Source organism: Notamacropus eugenii, chromosome 4 (genome assembly GCF_028372415.1).
Source record: "Notamacropus eugenii isolate mMacEug1 chromosome 4, mMacEug1.pri_v2, whole genome shotgun sequence".
Taxonomy (NCBI): domain Eukaryota; kingdom Metazoa; phylum Chordata; class Mammalia; order Diprotodontia; family Macropodidae; genus Notamacropus; species Notamacropus eugenii.
The window spans coordinates 58,426,274-58,439,362 of NC_092875.1; the positions used below are offsets into that span (position 1 = coordinate 58,426,274).

Here is a 13,089-nt window from a genome sequence, read left to right on the forward strand (position 1 = left end):
ATGACACACCCTCAACTTAGTATAAAAACCTATTTTACAATACAGGAGAGTAGGGGAGAAGAAGATAAGCAGAGTTGGGGGGGATGATGGAAGGGATGGCAAGTGGGAGGAGGGAGCAATTAGAAGTAAACACTCTTGGGGAGGGACAAGGTCAAAAGAGAGAATAGAAGAAATGGGGGGCAGGATAGGATGGAGGGAAATAGTTAGTCTTGCACAACATGACTATTATGGAATTCATTTGCAACACTACACATATATAGTCTATATTGAGTTGCTTGCCTTCTCAGTGTGGATGGGTGGGAAAGAAGGAAGGAAGAAAAGTCGGAACTCAAAGTTTTAGGAACAAATGTTGAGTATTGTTCCTGTATACAACTGAGAAATAAGAAGTGCAGGTAATGGGGTATAGAAATTTATCTTGCCCTACAGGACAAAAGAGAAGATGGGGATAAGGGAAGGGAAGGATGTTAGAAGTGAGGTTAGATTGGTGATAGGGGTAATTAGAATGCTTGGTGTTTTGAGGTGGGGGGAGGGGAGAAATGGGGAGAAAATTTGGAACCCAAAATTTTGTGAAAGTGAATGTTGAAAACTTAAAATAAATTAATTAATAATTTAAAAAAAGAAATGAAAGAAATTAAATGGGAATATTTTGAGAGTTTTATAGAAATTACAGATAGCACAAGAAGGTCAGCAGACAGCACAAAAACTCAGAAATGCATAAATCATGTATGGTATTGTATAATACAAGCATATTTTGTCTTTTAATACCATAATAATTAAGATCTCCTCTGGCAGGGCCAAAATATTTTACATGGATTTTCCAGTTTGTGTGGGGCACCACACCTCTAATTCCAGTGATATGGAAGAGATAACCATACTATCTGTTTTATAGAATGGCTCTCTGGGAATGGGAGAAGGAAAGATGCTGGGGGAAATTATGATGATCTGAAATATAAAAGACATTAATAAAACTTAATTTATATTTTTGAGAGATAAAGGCAATTCAGTAGAACTGTCCAATGCATCGATTGAGTTTGACAGTACATGCAGTTTTCCATAGCCTTAGACCCCTGCAAAAATGTTGGGAGACACATTTTCTTGTCGTTAGGTCCAAATTTGGTCATCAAAATTATACAGATTTTTGAACAATTTTTTTAAAAAGTATCTTTTAAAAAAGGCCAGTTCATAAAAGAAGAATTTTTTTCCACTGAAAAAAAGATTTAGAATCACTTAATGTCAAAGAAATGCGAAGTATCACAATCTGGAAGTACCATATCATTTAAAGATGCTAAAAGAAAGAAAACATTATTAGAAGTGCTATGAGATCATAGACATTCTAATTTCACTGTTATCAGAGCTATGAATTGGTCAATTGTTCTCTAAAATAATCTGGAATTGCATAGGAGAAATTAATACATTATTCAAATTCTTACATAAACATTTCTCTCTTGGGATAATATAATATCGAAAAGAAGAAACTGATATTGAGAAAAGGAAGAAAGATGTTCATAACATCATTGTTTATGATTACAAAAAGATAGAGACAAAATGGGTGCCCAATGATTAGGAGAATGGCAGAACAGATCATGATACAGGAATATAATGCAATTTTAATGAGTTGCAAGGAATGATAAACATGAAGAATTTAGAGACTCATGCGTATATTGATGAAATGTTTCTGAATGAAGAAAGCAGAGCCAAAAGAAAAAAATATATACGAAATGACTTTAACAATGGAAATAAGTTTGACGTAGAGAGACAGAAAAGCTGAGCTCAAGTACAAAGGTCAGTGTTCATACCATACTGTCAAAATAAAACTGTATCAACAAATCAATTCAATTAAAAAAGTTTTCTTCTCTTAATTTTAAAAATGGAAGTAAAATAAATCTCACCCTGAAGGGATCAGTGGTGAGTCAGGAGAGGTTGCCAAATATAATTTAGTCTGTAATCTTGCGTAGTTTATTTACATAGTCTGTTTAACAAGATTCATTTCCTTAAGGAATGCATGAGATTATGACTCTCCTTAACTAAATTTGTTCAATTTTTATGACAATGAAGGAAGAATGAGATTGTGAATTTGTCTCTTCCTTCAAACAAATGAAAACTTTTTGCAATACTTATGGCTATATGTGTTCTTTTAGTGTCTGAGGAATCTCCCTGTATTGTGTTGTGCACTTGTGTCTTTGTGAAAGTATGTCTCCTGATTTATAGTGCCTGAAGTTTGTCCAATTTGACACCTCTGTCTTTCAGCTGCCACCTATCTGGTCCCTATTATGCCTTAAAGGAATTCTATTGAGCTCCTCAAACTATGACCAATGAAAGAGATGACTTCACTGTCTCAGGCTATTTAAACCTTAACCTAACTAATCTGTTTCTGTAATTGTGCTTCAACTAGTATGGAAATGTTGGACTTAAAGCCTTAAAATGGGGAAAGTGTGGGAAAATTTTATGACACTTTGAATTTAGCCATCAGTGGCTAAAAAGAACAGACCTATTGCTTAGATATCAGATTTGTCTGGTGCTTAACTCAGGACCTCTGCTGACTAGGTATCCAGTCAGATTCAAGGACTGATGTAAGGAATATAAGTTTTCTCCCATTCTACATCTCAAGTGACCTACATGTCTCATCTGGAAACTACCTCCATGCTGGCCAGTCAGCTACTATTTCCTTCTTCCTTTGCTTGAACCTTATACAACATGTAATTTACACACATCTGGGGAAATGGCCACCCCCTTTTTGGCTCTTTGGTCAACTGGATGACAATAAACTTCTTCCAAAATTAAAAAAAAAGAAAGGAAGGAAGAAAGGAAGGGAGGGAGGGAGGAAGAAGGGAAAAAGAAAGAAGCTATATTTTCAGTTTTCAACTGCAGTCTTTCTGAATACACACAGCTAGTCCCCTGAGAAAGGGAACTCTGGCCACCTTCTGGGAAATTAGTAGTACTACAATAATCATAATAGAAATATTAAAAATCAATGCACTGCAGAAAGAGAAAGAAGCCGTGAAGTAGAGCACCAATATGGAAAAGCAACCTTTAAGTAAATGAGATTGGGCAGGCCTCTGGGGGAAAGTTACTAAGTACTGATATTTTTATATTTTGCGAACTCTGAAGTGGGTTCTAAGTAGCCAGAATTTACATTCAAGGAATCATCATTTAAAACTTAGCTCTTATACTTCTGAACTATGTCATCTTAGGCAATTACTCTAACTTCTCTAAGGCTCACTTTCCTCAATTACTAACTTTCCTTTCAAAAATAAGTCTATGATTCTGTTAGCCTACATGAAAATGAATCTGTGAGTCTGTGCCCTGAGAAAGGAAGTTGGTCACTACACCTGAGTTGGAATGTTGTTAAATAGAGAAATCTCTAGTTTATCTGAGTAAGAGGAATAAACTGAAAAAGTAAAATGACAAAAATGCAACTTGGCTCTTAGTGGTCCTTTCACATGACATGGGGAGACAGTGAGATTCAGGGCAAAGAGAACTAATGCTGAAATTTGATAGTATGGTTTAAAAGGCTCTTTCTGGGATATATCTGTTTGCTTTTGGGTACATTGCTTAACCTAAAATACAATTTCTTCCATTCTAAAATGAATCATTTGGATGGTCTCTGAGGTTCTTTCCAGGGTTAGATCTCTGGTCACGTGATATTGTGGCCCAAATGAGACTCTGACATGAAAGGTACATACATCCTATTTCTTAAGGCTTTTTCTGTCATAGATGTCTTATAATCTCTGTGCTAAGACCTGAATCAGTTCAAACTTTCTGTGCTCCAAGATCTAAATTCCCTTTTCTGGAACAGAACTAGAAACACAGGGAGCTTTTGGTGTAACTGGGAAAGAACTGTGGTGAAAATGAATTTTAAAAATTATGTCAATTTCTTTCCTAAAGGAAACAGAGCTCAGAATGGTATGGATAATTACCTAGTGTTTCTCTCTAACAAGGAGTCCAGGGAATTGGAGCACTGGGTCCAGGAATGCCTTATAAACTATGTCCAATAATCCCCATGCATCATTCTTCCTAGAGAACAAAATAGGCTCCTAATCTCATGGACACCATCCCTCAGTCAAAGTCTCAAGTTCTCTTTCTCCTAGAAGAACCCATAGTTTGAGCTAGTTACCACTATGAAAGTTATCTGTCAGTAGGGGCACAGGGAGGCAATAGCTTGATCCTTCAAGAAAAGAAGAGAAGATCCAGGTCAAAGAACAAAGTAAATGCATAGGCAGAGTGTACTTTTGGTTCATTTCAAAGTCAGTCTCACACAAAGTAATGTTGGAAATGTGGATCAAAGAATCACATAAATTTATTGTGAACAGTGATTTGAGAAGGTAGAATGTCAGCATATCAGAACAAGAAGGCCTGATAGAACATAGGATATTGGATTTCAAAGACAGAAAGGACTTAAATTATGAATAGAGCTGGAGGAGATTTTAAATAATATTTCATATATACTATGTATATATATAAATATATATCATATTTTATATAATATTCAAGTTTAAAAGTAATATAGTACATAGAATGTCAGCTGCATAGAACAGAAAATAGACTCCTGGTTAGTCTCCTGGTTTAAAGTCTCTGCTAATTCCAGTTCAACCTCCACTCAGCTGTCAAAGTGATCTTTCCAAGTTATAGGTCTGCCCACATCATGCCCCTATTGGAGTGAATCTCAGTTGACTTTGAGATAACACATAAAATCTTCTGCCTAGCTTTTAAAACCATTCATGATTTGAATCTTTTCTAGCTTTCACAGCGTCTTTCACCTTGCACCTCTGTAGGTACTCTGAAATCTAGTGACACTGACCTTGTTTTTCTTCACATGAAAGCCACTCTGAATATAAGTATTTTCACTGTCTGGTGCCTGGAACTCTCCAATCTCATCTCCCCCTCCCAGTCTCCATGGCTTCTTTCAAGGCTCAGGCAAAGTTCGTTCTTCTAGAAGACACTTTTTCCAGTCCTACATAATCTAAGTGCTTTTCCACTGAGACTCCCCCAAATCGATCCTGTATATATCCAGTTTGCACATTCTTGTCTGCATGTTGTTTGCCCCATGAAAATGAAAGCTCCCTGAGAGCAGAGTCTGTTCTTTGTCTTCATATCTCCAGTGCTTAACACAGAGTCTGGCACGTAGCAATAAACACTGACTGACTGACTGACTGACTAACTGAAGAGTTTCTTTGAGCATAAAATGTTGAACTTTAAGGACTTTAGAATGTAGGACATATAATAACAGTACAAGATGACTCTCACACATAGTTCATAGAATATTAATGTTGAAAGAAACATTATAACTTAGAAAAGAAAATGCTAGGCCCAGTAGCAAAGGAAACTTTTTTTTAGAAACCAAATTTAGAAGTAGGAGGGAGCTCAGAGTAAATCTCTCAGTCTCTTTTTATTAAGCAGCTCTTTGTGACAGGCGATGTACAAACTCCTGGGGACCCAGAACAAAAGGGCAATAGTCCATGCCCTCAAGGAGCATTCATTATAACTGTGGATATGGCATGGACATATGCAAGCATTTACAGAATAAATCAAAATAAGTAAAAAGTGATTTGGGAGAGGAAAGAGACAACCAGCTGAGTTGACTGCTCCATACATCAGGAGAGGTCTCACATAAAAAGTTTTCAGGTTGTATTTGAAAAGAAAATGGGAATTTCAACAGACAGACATGAGAAAGCAGAATATTCAAGGCATGGCGCACAGACAGTGGTGCAAAGGCACAGTGGTGGGACTTGGAAACTCATGTATGTAAGAAGAACTGACAGACTAGGAAATATGTGAATGGAATGGGTTTTACTCTCAAAATTACCTTTCTACAAGAATTTGTTACGTTCTAAAATGCAATATCCAACCTATTCGTCTCTCCATCCACAAAGGAGGAAAGAAGAATATCACAAAAGGAGAGAGATTATGCTGGATTGTTACGAATATGAACATCTGTCCGAGAATCTAGTCATATGGATTCTAGACTTAATATGCTTACCCACAGCTAAGAACCCATGGTTTGGGCTACTTAACTATCTGAAATTTATCTGAAAGTAGAGGTCTAGGGAAGGCAACAGCTTGGTCCTTAAAGTACAGAAGAGAAGATCCAGGGCAATCAACCAAGTAAGTGAATACATGGAGGGCACTTTCTATTCATTTGAAGTTCAGTCTCACACAAAATAATGTCAATGGACTTCAACTAAACTCAGAAACTTATTCCTAAAAGGATGCGCTGCTAGAACATAGAACATAGGATTTCAAAGACAGGAAGGATTTCAAATATAAGTAGGGCTAGAGAAGACTTTTGAATATGAAATGTTCAGGTTTAGAGGGAACTTAAAACAAAGAATGTCAGAAATGCATAGGGCTAAAATTAACCTACCATTTAGTTTCCCACATGGACATGAAACTCAATTGGTTCATTAACTTAGTTGTATCATTTTTAAGATGGGTCAGTGGGTTTCGACACTACGTTGTTTGAAAAATCAGGGTATTCCAAACTGCAAGATCCCTGGAAGGAAAAAATGTCAGGGACAGAAAGTCCTTGACAATATAGAATGTAATTGCCAAGAGAAGTTTTTAATATCCTGCCCCTTCCCCACCAACTCTCAAAAAGTACTATCAGAACCAGATTAAAATGTAATTGGGAAATAATTTTTAAAAATAGATAAAAACATAATAAAACATAGATAACATTACATTTTGAAAGTAAGTCATTGTGTAGCATAGGGGAATTGTGTGTGAATTAGTGGCCCCATTTCATTTTGAGTTTACTTCACTACTTTAGAATAGAGGTAATTCATGGTGAAAGAGCCCTTAGAACATAGAAAAACTGAATGCTAGAGCTGAAAAGGATTTGGGACCAGAAAGTGTATAATATTAAAGCTGTAATATCTTCACTGGATGGCACCTTATAAAATAAACTAACAGGTATAGAGAGGGCATAAGGACCGACTTGTGAAAACTCAGTTACCAGGAGCAAAAGCTGATCCAAGTCACAGAATCTATTAGTGGAAGATCTGGGGTTCCAACCTACATCTCTTGAGGCCCATTCCAGTATCTTTCTCCTATATAATGATGACTGTTTCTCAAATCTAAAAATTTAGAGAGGAATACAATTTCCAAACAAGGATCAGGAAATTGTCACTTTCAGAATTTCCTGTCTTACCTCACTCATGAAAACATCCTTAGTCAGCATCATAATTAACTTTCATATGTCTATTGGCTTACAGAAATCATGAAGGACTTACTCCTCCCCAACTCAAAGTAACAGGTTACAGTTGGCATGGTCTAGTGAACAGAGTCCTGGGCTTGGAACTGAAAAGACTTGGGGTCAATTCCTATAAAAAGTCACAGGCTTAGCTCATCTGTATTTTAGGAAAGCATTTGCAAAGTCTTTCTGTGAGCAGTATGGAGAGATATGGACTAGATATGAGTAAAATGAAATAGTCCTCCTTCATATGTGGTGGGTACCTTATCTCTGAAAGATAAATGGAGGTGACCTGACCATTTATGAGCAAATTCTATAGATTTCTATTCAACTGTGGGTGAATTGTGTGGTTGAGCTTATGATAATATTTTAACCAAGATTTGAAGGAGTTCAGGAAAACTAATAGGTGAACATGAAGAGGTAGAGAATTGCATGTGGGACAACCAGTGGAAATACCCAGAATTAGAGGAGGAAGGATCTTCTGTAAGTAATAGGAAAGAGATCAAAGTCATTGGATCACAAAATAGAGAGTCTAGGGAAGTAAGGTGTAAGAGGAAGGGAAAGGTAGGAGGGGACAAGGTTATGAAGAGCTTTGAAAATCAAGTAGAGGATTTTATATTTGATCTTGAAAATAATAGGAAGTCATTGAAGTTTTTAAGAAAGAAATGACATGTGCAGTGTGGAACTTAGGAAGTTCAATTTGATGACTGAGAGGAGAGGAATGAGGAGAGACTTGTGACAGGAAGACTAATCAGGGTTTAGTGCAATAATACAAGTGTGAAGTGAAGAGGGCTTGAACCAGCATAAGGGCAGTATCACAGCGAAGAAGGAGGTATATAAGAGAGAAATGACAAAGATAAAATTGATAGGACTTGGAAAAAGGTTTATATTGGCTGGGGTGTAATGAGAGAGAGTGAGGAGTGGTGACTGGGAGGATGGTGGTATCTGAAACGATAATAAAGAAGTTTAGAAGAAAAGGAGGTGTAGGCAGAGGGAAGAGGACAATGAGTTCACTATTGGACATGTAGAGTTTAAGATATCTGTTCTCTCACACTTACAAGCTGTGTGACCCTGGGCAAGTCCTTTAAGCCTATTTGTCCCAGTTTCTTCATCTGTAAAATGAACTGGAGAAGGAAATAGCAAACCACTACAGTGTCTCTGCCAAGAAAACCCCAAATGGAGTCAGTCATTTGAAACAAATGAACAAACAAAAGGGGCATCCAGTTCAAATCTCAAGTTGGCAGTTGTAGATTGCAGACTAGAGACCAGGAGAACTTTGTACACAGCAGCAATCTCAGTATGTGAGAAATTTTTCTGGTAGACTTAGTCCTTCACAGCAACGAAAGATCTTAAAACATTCCCAAAAGACTCCTGAGGCAAAATGCCATCAACATTCTGAGAAAGAACTATGGAATTGCATTGCAGAATGAAGCAGAATATTTCCTCTTGTTTTATGTTTTGTGTTGGCTTTGTTTTTCTCATGGTTTCTCCTTTTCATTTTAATTCTTCTATGCAACATGACCATTGAGAAAATGCATTTAATAAGAATGTATGTGTAGAACCCATATAAGATTGCACACCATCTAGGGGAGGAAGGGGGGATGCACGAGGGGAAAGAGGGAGAGAAAATCTAACACTTATAGAAGTGATTGTAGAAAACTGAAAACATTTTTTTAAAGCAGAAAAAAAGACAGGAGATGAGATCAAGAGAGAGGTTAAGGCTGGATAAAATGATTTGAGCATCATCCACATAGCAATAATAATTGAATCTACCTTGTTCCTCCCATCTGTTTCCTAGCTTTCCTCCCATAAGTATATTGTCTATGTATGTAGTGCTATTTGACCATCCATCTCTTTATGTCTATTGTCCTTTAGTATAAGTTATACTATATCTTAACCAAGTCATTTTAACCATGGGTCTCATCCTACCAAGTCTCAGTGGTACAATTTGAAATGTGCATCCTATTACAAGGATTCTTCTTGCTCCTCACCTACACTCTGTGCATTCTTGTAAACCTCTGAGGCCATGGTATTGGTTTGACTGTCTCCTGTGTGTTATTGGTTCTCTGCTGCTCTTATTCTTCCTGGCCTATATTTGGTAAAAATTCTGGGAGTATCTCAAATAGAATCAAGAAAATGCAAAGAAATAAAAGCAGTATATACAAGATCTTTATAGAAAAGCAGGAGATCATTTCCCAGTTATAATATGCACATGTGTACGCTTCCCTGTATGTGTTCAAGTCTTCCATTCTCTCCCTTCAATAATATTCTCTATGCATATATCTTTAAACCAATTAATAGTAACTCACTCCATTAACATACTCACAAGGTTGAAATACATCAACCCAATTTGTAGTTTCAGAAGTGATATTTGTTGTCCAAATCCCAGGATTCCAAAGTTGTATGTAACAAAGGTGTATACACCCTTATTAATTACACTCTTTGGAATTTTTGTCATTCAGTAGCTCTGGTTATTTCCAAGGCAAAATTTCTGCTTTCAAAGGAAAGAAGTACATGAATAGCTATTACTATTACAGTTTTATAATCTCAAAACATATGGGTCTCTCATAATGCAGAAACAGCTGAGTACACACGAAACACTGATATATTTGCCAATTTTATAAATCTGTTTAAAATGTTATGATGATATCAGGTGCTTCACAAAGGACATGGAGGAAACTTTCTTTCTGTGCTTCATACCAATAGCTATAATTGTCTCCAGATCCAAATCTTCTCATCCAGTACAAAGGATTACAGTGTAACATGGATCTATGCATAAAATACTATCAGAAGTCAAGTAAATGACACCATGCTCATAAAAATAAAATTTTGAAGTCAAAATGATAGAGATGACTGACTGAATCCTAAATTCCTCTGGACACTACAACATTTTAAGGCTCTATCATCTCATGTATATAACAGTCCATGATTAATGTAGATTTTTATTAACTCTATCACTGTAATTAGAAAATCTCATCTTGTGCACAATCTAGTGAGGAAATTCTCTCAACTCAAATTGACAGGTCCTTAAACATTAGATACACATTCATGACCACTAGCGTCATTTTCCGCCCACTTTTCCAGACTGCACCCTAAATTTTGATAAATAAAAATAAGCCAGATCAACCAATTATAAACCTGGTCTGATGGCTCTTGCATTTTTTAATTTAGAATCTAAAGTAACTGTTTTGTAAAATGTTGGTCTGATTATGACATCTCTATGGTCAGTGAGCTCCATTACCTCCCTATTTCTCCCAATGACTTTTCTATACTTTGAAATTCAATCTTTTCACCTCTTGACCTACACACTAAGCATTTTGATATGATACAGCATAGAAACAGTTGTCAGCATGCCTGGTTCTAAATCTCCTTCTACTACTTCTTAGCTGTGTGATTCCTGGTCCTTAATTTTCCTCTCAATAAAATTAAGGGAAATTATTAAGGAGGTACTTCATAGATCAAGACAAAATAATAACAAACATCCAGGATCAATAGTCATGGATTTACTTTGTTTTCAGATATTTTCCACCACAAAGGAGGGTGTTATGAATTTGAAGGGTTTTTTTTGTTTTGTTTTGTTTTATTGTTGTTATTGTGGCCTTTGTCTTCTTTAGTATATATGCTCGGTACCGGGATCTCTGAGACAAAGGACATGAACAGTTTAATCAAACTCATTGGACAATTCTAAAGGACATAACCATGCCTATCTTACCAAAGAACCTCCAGCACTGAGCATTATTAATTTTTGTCACCTTTGCTAATTTTCAGAGTGTGAAGTGAAAACTAATAATTCTTTTCATTCACATTTCCTTTATTATCAGTGATACGTAGAATGATTTCATGTGGTTATTTTTATTTTGACCTTATTCTAAAAAAGTTTGCATATCTTTTTGCACTCATCAGTTGTTATTGTGGGGCATGTTTTCTTGATTTCCTGGATATTGTCTATTCTAGACTATTAGCTTTGATATTTACTTCAATGTAAATATTTTTCTACTTTCCTTTGTGTCTTTGAACTCTGTCTTTACTGCCTTTAAAGGAAAAAGAAGTCACCTTGAATGAGGTGTTTTAAATTCTGTCCACATATTTTTCCAAACAGACCTATGGAAGGAGAAAATCAGTCAAGAGTCTCTGAATTCATCCTCCTGGGCTTTTCAGAACAGCCAGAGCAGGAAAGGATCCTGTTCCTTGTGTTCCTGATTATGTATCTGATCTCAGGGCTGGGGAATTTGCTCATCATTCTGGCCATTAGGACAGACTCACGTCTCCACACCCCCATGTATTTCTTTCTTACCAACTTGTCCCTGGTCGACATATGCTTCACCTCCACCACTATCCCCAAGATGTTGGTTAGTTATCTGTCTGGGAACAAAGCAATACTTTACATTAGCTGCTTGGCACAAGTATTCTTCTTCACTTGGTCTGCAATAGTAGATAGTATGTTCCTTGTCTCCATGGCCTATGACCGCTACATGGCTATCTGTACGCCATTACACTATAACATGGTACTAACCCCAAAAGTCTGTGTCCTTCTGGTAGTAGTGTGCTGGTTTGGGGCTTCTGCTAATGCCCTCACACATACTATTCTGCTGTCCCAACTCTCATTCTGTGGCCACACTGAAATCCATCATTTCTTCTGTGACATCAATGTGGTGATAAGATTGGCCTGCTCAGATACCTTCATTAATGCTTTGGTGATCTATACTATGGGAGGACTGACAACTGTAATTCCATTCATTGGTATTCTAATCTCCTACATTCATATTTTTGTGGCTGTGCTGAGGATCCCATCAGCTCAAGGGAAATGGAAAGTATTCTCTACCTGTGGTTCTCACATCACTGTGGTCTGTCTCTTCTATGGGACAATCATTAGAGTGTATTTTAACCCAATGTCTCCCCACACAGCACAACAGGACACAGCATCAGCTGTGATGTACACTGTGGTCACCCCCATGCTGAACCCTTTCATCTATAGCCTAAGGAACAATGATATGAAAGGAGCACTGAGGATGCTCTTTACCAGAAAGTCAGATCTCTCTTTGAGAGTAGGAAACATCCTCCTGGGCTTTCTCACACTGCAGTTTCACTGTTGTGATAAAAGGTTCTCAAAGAATCTTCACTAGCGTAAGATTCAGACTGTTCACCCCTGACCTGCCAAAGAAACAGAGCAATGTGATGAATAGAATATTGAACCAATTGTCAGAATACCTGGTTCTACTTTCTCTACCATTTCGTGACTGTGCAACCCTGAGTTAACCTGGTCTTCAGTTTCCTTATCTATAAAAGAACGCCTACTGTGTTGGTACGTTATGTGGTTCTTCAGTTGTTTCATTCATGCCTGATCCTTTGTGGCCTCATTTGATCTTTTCCTGGCAAAAATATTTAAGAGGTTTGCCATTTTTTCTCCAAAAGATTAAGGCAAACAAAGGTTAAGTAATTAGCCTAGGATCATACAATTGTTAAATGTGTTAGATCAGATTTGAACTTAGGTCTTCCTGACTCCAGGTCTGTGACTCTAAATATTGTACCATCCAGCTGCTAGGGATAGAGAAAATAATAACAAAGTCCATTTAGAAGTATGAAGAATGCAAAATCTCAAAGAAAATAATTTCTTTTAAATTTAAAAAAAACTGTGGAGTAACTAAAGTATCTTTGACCCTTATTATCTGAAACTGGGCAAATACCTTAAGGAAGTCACTGTATATGAAGAAAACCGTCATATACAACAAAATATTGATAATTGTCCTTCTGTGCTAGCAAAGACCTGAAAAGAAAGTAAGTTCCCTTTAATAAAGGAATCTCTAGACAAACAGTTTTAAAAAAAAAAACACTGCCTTTCAACCCTGAAATTACATGTATGGGTTTTCTTCATATACTAGTGTCATAAGGGCTGCAATCAC

At 36.8% G+C, this 13,089-nt stretch overlaps 1 protein-coding gene across 1 annotated transcript; it reads left to right on the forward strand.

Moving 5' to 3' along the window:
- Positions 1-11,292: 11,292 nt before the first annotated feature.
- Positions 11,293-12,312, forward strand: LOC140502212 (olfactory receptor 1f45-like). Its single transcript, XM_072606520.1, has one exon. It carries the CDS (start codon positions 11,293-11,295, stop codon positions 12,310-12,312), a length of 1,020 nt encoding a protein of 339 aa, XP_072462621.1.
- Positions 12,313-13,089: the final 777 nt, after the last annotated feature.

Coding starts and splice junctions, on each gene's coding strand:
- LOC140502212 (XM_072606520.1), top strand. CDS start 11,293: ATGGAAGGAGAAAATCAGTCAAGAGTCTCTGAATTCATCCTCCTGGGC.